This window comes from Phyllopteryx taeniolatus, chromosome 15, assembly GCF_024500385.1.
Source record: "Phyllopteryx taeniolatus isolate TA_2022b chromosome 15, UOR_Ptae_1.2, whole genome shotgun sequence".
In the NCBI taxonomy this organism is placed as follows: Eukaryota; Metazoa; Chordata; class Actinopteri; order Syngnathiformes; family Syngnathidae; genus Phyllopteryx; species Phyllopteryx taeniolatus.
In genome coordinates, this window is record NC_084516.1 from 17,823,615 (window position 1) to 17,836,700 (window position 13,086).

At 43.7% G+C, this 13,086-nt stretch overlaps 1 protein-coding gene across 1 annotated transcript; it reads left to right on the top strand.

Annotated features, from left to right (window-relative positions):
* Positions 1-232: 232 nt before the first annotated feature.
* LOC133490187 (zinc finger protein OZF-like) lies at positions 233-11,912 on the top strand. The gene is made up of 2 exons (XM_061799948.1): positions 233-724; positions 9,376-11,912. Exons 1-2 carry the CDS (start codon positions 601-603, stop codon positions 10,647-10,649), a joined length of 1,398 nt encoding a protein of 465 aa, XP_061655932.1. The 5' UTR covers positions 233-600; the 3' UTR covers positions 10,650-11,912.
* Positions 11,913-13,086: the final 1,174 nt, after the last annotated feature.

Genomic DNA, 13,086 nt, shown 5'->3' on the forward strand with positions numbered 1-13,086 from the left:
AATGTCCATGAATAGCCGTTAATGGGAAAGTCGACCACCCCAACATGGCCGCCAGTATGATTGAATCTGCAGCGGACGTACGGCAACGCCAAATGAACGGAACGACCTTTTTTTCGTTACGACCGCATCGGACAGCATATACCACACAATTATAGTACAAAGAAATAAAAACACCTTTAACTAATTTCACCTAAAAAAACAACCTGAGATCTGTTTTTTTGTTTGTTTGTTATTACAGTAGCATTTCAATTCACGCGTTGTTTTTTTTTTTTTAACTAAGTTCGTCCATGCGGCGTTGCCGTACACAGTCGGCAGCAGATCTAGCTCCCCGCAGCTCTCCAGTTGTGAAGCTACCATACGCACTTCACTAAATATTTCTTCTTGAATGAGTCGGCCTAACGAATATACTTGAGTGTCGACACTACGTCCATTATTACTTTACTAGACTAAAACACCATTCGTTAAATCGTCGTGTCCGGTTGAAGTCGCCTCGGTAACACGTCGAAGCTTCTCGCCTTAGTTTCTTTTAGCTTTAGCTCAAGAGACGCGTTTGCCACCAACACAAGTGTGAGCGTCGAGTGTCGCGATTGTCGTGTGAAAATGTGTGCAAGAAGGACGGCGGAGTACCAGGATGAACTTTGTGGGCCAAAAGACGAGAAGGAGCCACAACGTCACCTACTGAACGCTTTTTTCACGAAGCCTCGAGTTGGATTACACACAGCAGGTTTGTTCACTTCTTACTTTTTTTTAATGAAATACTTTCCACCAATGTCTCTGTGACTAAAATTACTGGAGAAGAATATTACTCAATTACTTTTACATTCAATTATAAAATCATATGTAAGTAGTCTTGAAAGTGTATGGGCCACGTCAATTTGGCTTATATTTATCTCTTGCTCTCTCCACTTTCTAATCATTACTCTCCTAAATAGCATTTAAAGTTAAACAAGTATTATACGATGCGCCTTCACTGAAATGTTTCATATTTCACATCCATATTGAGTTGCATATGATTCTTGGACTGCATCACAAGTGCCTTTATTCTGTGGAATCCTTCAGACTTACATTTCCAGTAGATGTTCCTCCCTTGTTATTCTCTCTACTCATCTGATTGCCAAAGTTTAAAAGTCTATTATTGTTATTATTAATATCCACTCCACTATAAGTGAATGAGCTCAGCTCCGGTTTCATGGTGTCAATTCACACACAAAGTTCAGTCTATAACCTCCTTCATCTCTATGTAAACAGCCAGAAGCTTCACAATGCATTTCAGGCTAATTAACAAGCTAGTGAGTAGCAGCATGGCACTTTCTGCTCTTTGCTGGCAGTCAAAGCTAACTACAGTAGGGCAAAAAAAAAAGTATATAGTCAGCCACCAATTGTGCAGGTTCTCCCACTTGAAAAGATGGGAGAGGCCTGTAATTTTCATCATCGCTTTACATCACCCATGAGAGACAACGTGTGACTGTTTGAGGTTGTGGATAGGTGTATTTTATACTGATAACGAGTTCAAATAGACGTCATTAAAACAGGTAACGAGTGGAGGACAGAGGAGCCTCTTGAAGAAGTTATCGGTTTGTGAGAGCCCTAGATGGTAGTAGGTGACCAAATACTTATTTTCCACCATAATTTGCTAATAATTTCTTTAAAAATCAGACAATGTGATTTTCTGATTTTTTTTTTTCTCATTTTGTCTCTCATAGGTGAGGTATAACTGATGAAAATTACAGGCCTCTCTCATCTTTTTAAGTGGGAGAACGTGCAAAATAGTTGCTGACTAAATACTTTTTTTGCGCCACTGTAATTGCTGAAGCCCCCCTAAAATAGGCCTAAAGACGCCACTGTACTGAACTTTCCATTTTCACAATATTTCTGTTTCTCTTGAATGGAGGAATCTACAGTGGCCGAGACAGGTCTCAATTGCAAACGCCACAACAAATGCAAAGCACCACAACACAATGACAATTACCCCCAGGCATATGTATATAGACACATAATATTAATTTGAGATAATGTGGATACAAGCGGCACGGTGGCCGACTGGTTAGAGCGTCAGCCTCACAGTTCTGAGGACCCGGGTTCAATCCCGGGCCCCGCCTGTGTGGAGTTTGCATGTTCTCCCCGTGCCTGCGTGGGTTTTCTCCGGGCACTCCGGTTTCCTCCCACATCCCAAAAACATGCATGAATTGGAGACTCTAAATTGCCCGTAGGTGTGAATGTGAGTGCGGATGGTTGTTTGTTTGTATGTGCCCTGCGATTGGCTGGCAACCAGTTCAGGGTGTACCCCGCCTCCTGCCCGATGACAGCTGGGATAGGCTCCAGCACGCCCGCGACCCTAGTGAGGAGAAGCGGCTCAGAAAATGGATGGATAATGTGGATACACACTCTTTTTTTATTGCATTGTCGAGGTATCGGATCGGGATCGGCAGAGCCTTAAAATTTAAAGACTCATACGCGGGTGCAAAAAAAATAAATAAATAGACTTTACACGACCAGGATTTTTGGGACCGATCAGCGAGTTTAAAACTGCTCATCATCTGTCCAATACAGTCCCAACAGTGAAGCATGGCGGTGGCAGCATCATGCTGTGGTGGTGTTACTCACAAGTTACTCTTTACTTGAGTGTTTTTTTCATTGAGTACTTTCTTACTCTTACTCAAGTAAATATTTGGATGACTACTTTTTACTTTTACTTGAGTCATATTATTGTTGTTTTAAGAATCCGATTATTGCAGCAACTTTATCAGCTTGGTGGAAATCAGCACCATATCATTCCTCCCCAATCTGGCACAATCCTTATTTTGAGATTTAAAAAATACCCCTTTACTGCAGCACATGGGAACAAAGTGGAATTGACCGCCTACATCCCTTATTCAAAAATAATATAGTCGTGTCACATGAAAGCTTATTCCAAGAATTTCAAATTAGAGGTGGTAACTTCCTTCAATGCTATTAAGTTTGAACAACAATCCTAAAACGATTCTCATCCATCCATCCATTGTCTGTACAGCGTATCCTCACTAGGGGCGTGGCATGCTGGAGCCTATCCCAGCTATCTTCGGACGAGAGGCGGGGTACACCCTGAACTGGTAATTCTAGCTCACAAAAAAAAAAAATAAAAAAAAAATACGGTTAAACTGGAAAGATAAACATGTTATCAACATTAACCAATGGCAAAATCTTGTCATAGAGTATATAACACTAGAAAATATCTCTGCCAAGCGTAATAAGCAAATGGATAACTTTAAGAAAAGTTGGTCACCTTTCATTAAAATGGTGAACCTTGATTCTGTTTGCCTGGGAAAGAATGTCATACAAAAATGTAATGTAAATGCAATTTAATGTGACCAAATAATATCTTCTCAATTTAGGCCCCTGTGCGTGTAATAGGGTCTGGATGCTGGGTATGTTCCTACTGCCTCCCCTTGGGTCTGGTTGTGTCTGTGTTGCCCTCCTGGGGGGTGCCGGTCCCGGGGCTGCTCTCCGTCCCTGGGTGCCAGGGAGGTGGCAGCTGGCCCCACTCTTGGGGTCTCGTCCGGGTGGTGGCTTGGGGGCCGTGCTGCTGCGTTCCGGGCTTGTATGCTGCTTTTCCCTCTCCCCGGGGCGCTCCACCGTGGTTTTTACGAAAGCTCCAAGCAGACACGTTACCCCAAGCATCCACAATCCATTCACAAATTGTAGCGTAACTCGCCCGGCGCTGCCTCCTAGTCTTAGTAAAGCTGTGTTCAGGCATCTGTCATCCATGGCTCCCACGCCGCTCACTTCACTTTGAACGCCCTGTTTACACGGATGTCCAGCGGTTCGTCAAGCCTCCCGTAATGATGGCAAGCTCCAAGTTATTGCACTCAGTCGAATGGTGACTGTAGAGACGCTTCTCCCGGCTGTGCTTTGCTCATTAATCCAACTCAGGCCACCTCGCCTTGTTTCCGTGTTTTGTTTTTCTTTTTATTCCGCGGAAACTGAGCTTCATCTTCTTGACTTGGCGAAGCTCGTTTTCCTGCTCCCTCCACTTGCGAACCATGGATCCGTTGATCTTGAATTCTCTCGCGGCTTCTCGATTCCCATGTTCCTCCGTGTAATTGATAGCTTGCAGTTTAAACTGTGCTTCGTAAGCGTGTCTCTTCGTAGGTGCCGTTTTCGACTGCGGTCAAGCCAGCCTCCACTCGTAAAGTAGCAGTCAAGCCAGCTGCCCTTAATTTTGTTCATACTAGGCATTACGGAAATAGGTCGCCCACTCGCGGCGAAAGCCACCTTCAAAATAAAAGCTTCTCTATAATACGGACCTCAGTGCTCTTCGGTTAAGGAATGCAACCAGCAAAGTTAATTTGAATCTTGAGATACATTAAAAAATGTAGTTTATTTGATATCCATCCATCCATCCATCCATCCATTTTCTGAGCCGCTTCTCCTCACGAGGGTCGCGGGCGTGCTGGAGCCTATCCCAGCTATCATCGGGCAGGAGGCGGGGTACACCCTGAACTGGTTGCCAGCCAATCGCAGGGCTCATACAAACAAACAACCATTCGCACTCACAGTCACACCGACAGGCAATTTAGAGTCTTCAATTAATGCATGTTTTTGGGATGTGGGAGGTAACCGGAGTGCCCGGAGAAAAGCCACGCAGGCACGGGGGAGAACATGCAAACTCCACCCAGGCCGGGCCGGGGATTGAACCCGGGTCCTCAGAACTGTGAGGCTGACGCTCTAACCAGTCGTCCGCCGTTTATTTGATAGCTTAGAAAAAATAAATGGTAAATGGACTGCACTTATATTGCACTTTATCTACATCATCACAGTGCCCAAAGCGCTTTACAAAGCCTCACACTTACACACACATTCATAAACCAATGGACAACTGCTGCCATGCGAGGCGCTGCCAGGACCACTGGGAGCAAGATCTGATATTGTATTTCAAAATAAAAGTGTCCAAAAACTAATAAACAAATTTTTTTTGAATGCTTCTCAAGATTCAAAAGAACCTTGCTGGTTGCATTTCTTAACCGAAGAGCATTGACGTCCGTATTATTGGGAAGCTTTTATTTTGAAGGTGGCTTTCGCCGCGAGTTGGCGACTTATTACCGTAATGCCTAGTATGAACAAAATTAGGGGCAGCTGGCTTGATTGCTACTTTACGAGGGAAGGCTGGCTTGACCGGCGCTATATACCTACTGGGGGCGTGCCTTTAGCGTCCTCCTTCACGCGCACCTTTCCCCCTTTACGTCCGCATGCTGTCCTCAGCCATGTCCGTTTTTCCTCTGTATAAGCAGCGTGTCGGTAGGAAATGCTCCCAGTCAATCAAGCGGAACACTCATCACACAACAATTATAGATTTTGGAACATAAGGCGCGCCGCATTATAAGGTGCCCCGTACATTTTGGAGAAAATTTACGACTTTTAAGTGCGCCTTATGGTCGTGAAAATACGGTAATTTTGAGGTCTTGGCATGGTGGAGCTCAACCTCATTGGTCCATTTGGATGCCGTTCAACGTGAACGCACGCACACAAGACGAATAAAAAAAAAAAACACCTGTCCTCCACAATTTGAAGCACAAGGTGTGTTAGCTGCCCCAGCGTCCATCCATCCATTTTCTGAGCCGCTTCTCCTCACTCGGGTCGCGGGCGTGCTGGAGCCTATCCCAGCTGTCATCGGGCAGGAGGCGGGGTACACCCTGAACTGGTTGCCATAGAAACAAACAACCAACCATTCACACTCACAGTCATGCCTACGGGCAATTTAGAGTCTCCAATTCATGCATGTTTTTGGGATGCGGGAGGAAACCGGAGTGCCCGGAGAAAACCCACACAGGCACGGGGAGAACATGCAAACTCCACACAGGCGGGGCCAGGGATTGAACCCAGGTCCTCAGAACTGTGAGGCTGACGCTCTAACCAGTCGGGCCACCGTGCCGCCTGCCCCAGCATTATAATATTAAAACCAAGACAATCTTGAGGCGACTAAGAACACCGTGGAGGAGCACAATGATGGTAAAGACCTCAAAATTAAAGTGTAGGAAAGCAGAACATAAGTGGAGAAAAACTAAACTCCAAATTGACTATGACCTCTACAGAAAAAAGTATTTGCCATTTTAACCAAGAGTTAGTCAGGGCTAGACAACAACACTTTTCTGAAATCATCAGTAAGAACTTCAACAATACTCACACTCTGTTTGCTGTGGTTGACAAGCTCACAACAGCTAAAACCATCAATGAGCTGTCTTGACTCAATACCCTCTGACATTTTCAAAGTTATTGCGAAGTCTGTGCTAGCTAATTTGCAGCAAATAATCAATTTCTCACTTCAGTCAGACGAGTTTCCTAAAGCTCTTAAAGTAGCTGCCATTAAGGTTCTGCTAAGAAATAGAACGCTGGACGCTTCCATGTTAGCAAGCTATAGACCCATCTCAAATCTCCCTTTCATAGCCAAGATTGTTGAGATTTATTTTTGATCAACTCAGCAATTTCTTGAACTTAAATGGACTTTTTGACAAATTTCAATCAGGTTTCCGAACGCATCACAGTATACAAGCTCCTCTTCTCAAAGTGCTAAATGATATAAGGTTGAATACTGACTCGAGAAAGGTGTCAGTTCTGGTCTTGTTGCATTTCAGTGCAGCTTTTGATATGGTAGATCATAATGTACTGCTGAACAGGTTGGAAACGTCGGTAGGACTAAATGGAACAGCCCTTAAATGGTTCGGGTCCTACCTGGAGGAAAGGAGTTATTTTGTAACCATTGGAAGTGTTCAATCTTATCGAATGGCAATGACCTATGGGGTCCTTCAAGAGTCAGTTCTTGGACCCCTCCTGTTCAGCCTGTATATGGTACCCTTGGATCAAATTCTTCAGAACTTAAATTTTGACTATCACAGCTACGCAGATGACAGACAGTTATATCTAGCAGTATCTCCAGATGACTGCAGTTCAATTGAGGTGTTGTGTCACTGTATAAAACAGATAAATAACTGGATGAGCCAAAATGTTCTTCAATTAAACCAAAACAAATCTGATATAATTGTTTTTGGTAATAAAGAAAAGAGGATTGCTGTTAGTAAATAGGTGGAGTGACTCTCTTTAAAAACCAAAGACCACGTCCGAAACCTAGCGGCCCATCCCCACTACACACAGTGTTGATGGTGCACTGCTTCCCCCTCCTGAGACGCCGGATGGTGGACCAGAATTTCCTCAAATCCGTCCGGAAGGCGTTCTCCATAGGCTCACCGAACTCCTCCCATGCCAGAGTTTTTGCATCAGCGACCACCAAAGCTGCATTTCGCTTGGCCAGTCGGTACCCATCAGCTTCCTCAGGAGTCCCAAAGGCCAAAAAGGCCCGATAGGACTCCGTCTTCATCTTGACAGCATCCCTCACAGCTGGTGTCCACCAACGGGTTCAGGGATTGCTGCCACGACAGGCACCAACTACCTTACGCCCACAGCTCTGGTCGGCCGCCTCGGCAATAGAGGCGCGTAACATGGTTCACTCGGACCCAATGTCCCCAGTCCCCAGTGGGAGTTCTCTCCAGCACCCCTTCCAAGGAATCCAAAAAGGGTGGGTACTCTGAACTGCTGTTTGTTGCATAGGCACAAACAACAGTCAGGTCCCGTCCCCCCACCCGAAGGCGGAGGGAGGTTACCCTCTCGTCCACCGGGGTGAACCCCAATGTACATGCGCCAAGCCGGGGGCAATAAGTATACCCACACCTGTTCAGCGCCTCTCGCCGTGGGCAACTCCAGAGTGGAAGAGAGTCCAACCCCTCTCAAGAGGACTGGTACCAGAGTCCAAGACGTGTGTGGAGGCGAGCCTGACTATATCCAGTCGGAACTTCTCAACCTCACACACCAGCTCGGGCTCCTTCCCTGCCAGAAAGGTGACATTCCACGTCCCTAGAGCCATTTTCTGTGGCCAGGGATCGGATCGCCAAGGTCCCTGCCTTTGGCCACCGCCCAGCTCACACTGCACCCCACCCCTATGCCCCCTCCCACATGTGGTGAGCCCATGGGAAGGGAGACCCACGTTACCCTTTCAGGCTGTGCACGACCGGGCCCTATGGGTGCAGGCCCAGCCACCAGGTGCTCGACTTCGAGCCCCACCTCCAGAGGGGGGCCCCGGTGACCCGCGTCCGGGCAAGCGAAACCTAGATCCATTTAATTTATTCTTCATTGGGGTTTTTGGAGCCGTGCTTTGTCTGCTACCTCACCGAGGACCTGTTTGCCATGGGTGACCCTACCAGGGGCGTGAAGCCCCAGACAACTTAGCTCCGAGGATCATTGGGACACACAAAACCCTCCACCACGATAAGGTGACGGCTCAAGGAGAGGGCTCCGTAAGGTACAGCTAATGTGTGTGTGTGTGTGTGTGTGTGTAAATTACTATTAATACTATAAAATAAATGGCAAATTTCCTACTATGGAAATTCTGATATTCCCCTTGGTAGGTTATCATTTTACAAATAATATAGTGGTCAAAAAGTGAACACTAGTGACCCGTAGCGGCGGCTACAACTACAAATTTATTTTGTGCGACTACAAATCCATCCATCCATTTTCTTCACCACTTATCCTCACTAGGGTCACAGGCGTGCTGGAGCCTATCCCAACTATCTTCGGGCGTGAGGCTGGGTACACCCGGAACTGGTCGCCAGCCAATCGCAGGGCACACATAAACAAACAACCATTCATACTCACATTCAAACCTACGGGCAATTTAGAGTCTTCAATCAACCTACTATGCATGTTTTTTGGGATGTGGGAGGAAACTGGAGTACCCGAAGAAAACCCACGCAGGCACAGGAAGAACATGCAAACTCCGCAGACAGGCAGGGCTGGATTTGAACCCTGGTCCTCAGAACTGTCAGGCAGATGTGCTAACCAGTCATCCACCTTGCCCAAATTTTTTTGTGGTGATACCAATTTCTTTTATGGTACTATGCATTTCTTTTGTGGTGCTACTAATTGTTTTTGTGATGCTACAAATTTCTTTTGTGGTGCTATGAAATTTTACAATTTTTATGCACTACTTCAACTTTTGCACCAAATTTACCTCCATACCCCTGCCCCCTCTGCTCAGCTGGGAAAGAGGAAAAAAAGGCTGTTCTCTCCTTATTAACATCAAAGAGGCTGATTGTTTAGCGTAGCCTCATCTTTGCCAATTATGTTGCAGTGCCCCCAATTCACAACAGAAAAAAAGCTAATTACCTGTAGTGGACAGTGAAGCAAAAGTCAAACCTTGACTTGTCAAAAAAATGTAGTATAACTTCAATACAATAATCGGCACACACCTACTTGTTAGTGAATATAGGCCCTCTAGATGTTATGGGTCCTTTAAAGTCACAGAAGAATTGCCATTACTCAACATGTGTTTGTCATGTTGTCTTACAGAAATCAGTGATCTTCGTCCTGAATGTCAGCAATCAGTGTCCCCTCACATTAAAGAGGAAGAGGAGGACGAAGAGGTCCTCCACATTAAAGAGGAAGAGGAGCAGCATGCCCTTTACATTAAAAAACAGGAGGCAGAAGAGTACTCCTACATCAAAGAGGAGGAGGAGGAGGAAGATGTTACCAAGTTTCTATTGACTGGTGTCCCTTTGAAGAGTGAGGATGAAGATGAAGGTCAAAGTGAGAGAGGAGCGGAGCCTCCAAGCAGCAGCTCAAGTCAACACATGACAACAGAAGGTGATGGAGACCACTGTGGAGGATCACAAGCAGACAGCCACTTAGCTCCACTATCAGATAGTGATGACATGACTTCGCTCTCTCCTCATGATGATGATGATGATGAACAGTCTGAAGGGCATAAGACCAGTCACACTGACAACAAATTCTGGAAATGTTCTCAGTGTGGGAAAGAATTGGCTTCTCAGAATGGTTTGAAACTACACATGAGAATGCACACTGGAGAGAAACCTTTTACCTGCTCAGTTTGCTGTAAAAGGTTCATTCAGAAGGGAGACCTAATATATCACACAAAAACACACACGGGGGAGAAACCTTTTGCTTGCTCAGTTTGTGCTCAAAGATTCTATAAAAAAGGATACTTAAAAATACACACAAGAACACACACTGGAGAAAAACCATTTGCCTGCTCAGTATGTGGTCAAAGATTCTCTGAAAAGGGAAATTTAAACAGACACAAAAGAACACACACAGGTGAGAAACCTTTTTCCTGTTCAGATTGTGGCCAAAGATTCTCTGAAAAGGGAGGCTTAAAAAAACACACAAGAACACACACTGGAGAGAAACCTTTTGCCTGCCCAATGTGTGGTCAAAGATTCTCTGAAAAGGGAAGCTTAAGAAAACACACAAGGACACACACTGGAGAGAAACCTTTTGCCTGCTCAGTGTGTGATCAAAGATTTACTCAGAAAGGGCAGTTAAAATTACACACAAGAACACACACTGGTGAGAAACCTTATTCGTGCTCAGTTTGTGGCCTAACATTCTCTAGAAAGGGAAGCTTAAGAAAACACTCAAGAACACACACTGGAGAGAAACCTTTTGCCTGCTCAATTTGTGGTCAAAGATTTGCACATAGAAGTAATTTGACAACACACACAAGAACACACACTGGAGAGAAACCTTTTTTCTGCTCCGTTTGTGGTCAAAGATTCTCTAGAAAGGGAAGTCAAAAAAGACACATAAGAACACACACTTGAGAAAAAAACGTTTTTCTGAGTTATTCGTCAAAGATTGTCTCAGAAGTATAAGTTTCTGAGGCACAACTGTGTTCATAAGAGTTTACATTTATCAATGAAGGTTTCGCAGGCTTCATCATAAATGCTGAAATCTTTTCGAGATTCCCACCTGATCCCGCAGGAATCACACGGGTTGGGAGTAAATTTCACTATTCGATCGGGGAGGAGCGGGAATCTGAACTATGACAACGAAGTCACCAGGAGTGTAAACCATAACCATATAGTCCACTCCTAGTGATTTTAAAGATATTGATATCTCAACATCGAGGATATCAACAATTAAGATTTCCCCGCCTCGCAACTGCATGTACAGCTCATTTTTATGCTTGCCTTTAAACGTAACGGTAAGGCCAGCCAATCACAAACCTTATTCCATGTTGGCAGCATCACGACAGTGAAAGTCAGCCAGTGACAAACATCCGAGGGTGGGAGCAGCGAAGGACACAACAACAGTATAACAGTACTTCCTTTACATTGGGAAATTTATAGAGCGAGTGGAGGTCCCGAAGGAATTCAATGGATTTAGTGGCAGAAAATAAGTCACCCTCCATTATATGGAGGAATTCACTAGTATCAAGTTACCAACAAAGCCATCTGCATGTCTTCATAAACTAAATCCATCCATTTCCTCATTTTTTGGGAGCTTAAAAAACGTCACCGAATTGTTCTGTGAATTGAGGCATTCAGCGAAGACGCATTTTCGGAGTGTAGCCATCATTAGGTTGCCAACTGCACGCTGGAGTGGTAAATGGGCCTTGTTATGGAAGCTAAATATAATACGGGGGGTAAATAAATAACAAATATCCATGCCTGTGCCACATTCTACATCAGACCATGCACCAAGTATTATTATATTTTTGATGTACCTTCTTAAAGGCCTTCTGTGGGCAAGTGTTGAGAATGAGCACTTGTGCTAAAACACAATACGTCTGCTTTGTCCCATGCATGCATTTGTGATATATATTGCATATCAAATAAGCAAACAATTCATTGAAATAGACTGAGCAAACGACTCTGGGGTAAGATGGATAAGTGCATATTATCTGAATAAAATAGACATACTTTTGGTATTGTACGGTGTTATGTAACTGTGATACTTTTGGTATAGTACAGTGTTATGTAACTGTGTATTCGCTTGTATTTATGCTTTGTTTTACGCTGCTGTCTGCTGCTAGGTTGGCATTGTGAATGAGAATCTGTTCTCAAAATAAATAAAGGTGAAATAAAAATAACATACTGTACGACTTTTCAAACAGTGATAGTAATTTGTATATCAAGGAAGGAGCTTCAAAGATGATGATCACACAGATGACCATTGTATTATCTTGATACAGTCCCCTCCAAAGGTATTGGAACAGCAAGGTCAGTTCCTTTGTTTTTGTTGTATACTGAAGACATTTGGGTTTCAGATTAGAAGCAGAATCATCTTTATTTGGCAAGTATGTCAAAAACACACGAGGAATTTGTCTCCGGGAGTTGGAGCCGCTCTAGTACGACAACAGACAGTCAAATGACAGAGAATACTTTTGAGACATAAAAACACAGTCACTAAGCAAAATGTGGTCATGCCTATACTTTTTTACATTTTTTTTATTTTTTTGGGGACAATTGTGCAAATGATTCAGGGTTTATTTTAGTAATGTTAATTCAGTTTATTTTATAATAAATCAATGAATGGTGTAATTACATAAATGAATAGAAAGTAAATGAGTAAAAATATAAAAGGTTATAAAATATATTTTAAATCAAACTTAATTAACAGTCAATTTTTTTAAAGAACATATTGTTAAAAGTCCTGTATATGTATTTATTGTATGTAACTTTATTAATATTCAACCAATTATAAGATAAATGATTTAAAAAATGATAAAATGGAAAAAAATACATTTAATTAACCCATTTTAGGAAAATCAGCTAAATTGATGGAACAAATATTTGTACTCTTGATCATGTAAATGCTCGTTGGGTACGATTAAACAAGGGAGAGGCTCCTGTACTTTGTCCACCCCTGAATTAGCCTGCTCTGGCCCAGTCTGAGCTGCAGTGTGTCTATCATAATTTAATAAAGCTTAAGATGAGTTCAGACAAATGTTTTCTACGTCCATTACTTGCACTCCTGTGCAACTATTTCACTTAAACAATTAGAGTTAACAGGTGTTAAACTGTGACGGTGACTTCTCACAGGCGGACACAACGTTGCTTTTATGGAAAATGTTTTGCATAGACGCAAAATTCACACTAGCAGATATTCGAGATACTGTATATGGCCGGAGAACAGGCACTCCTCCGGTATTTTAGCTGTGTGCATAGGGTCATTGTCTTGTTGGAAGGTGAACCTTCGGCCTAGTCTGAGGTCCTGACCACTCTGGAAATGGTTTTCGTCCAGGATATCTTTGTA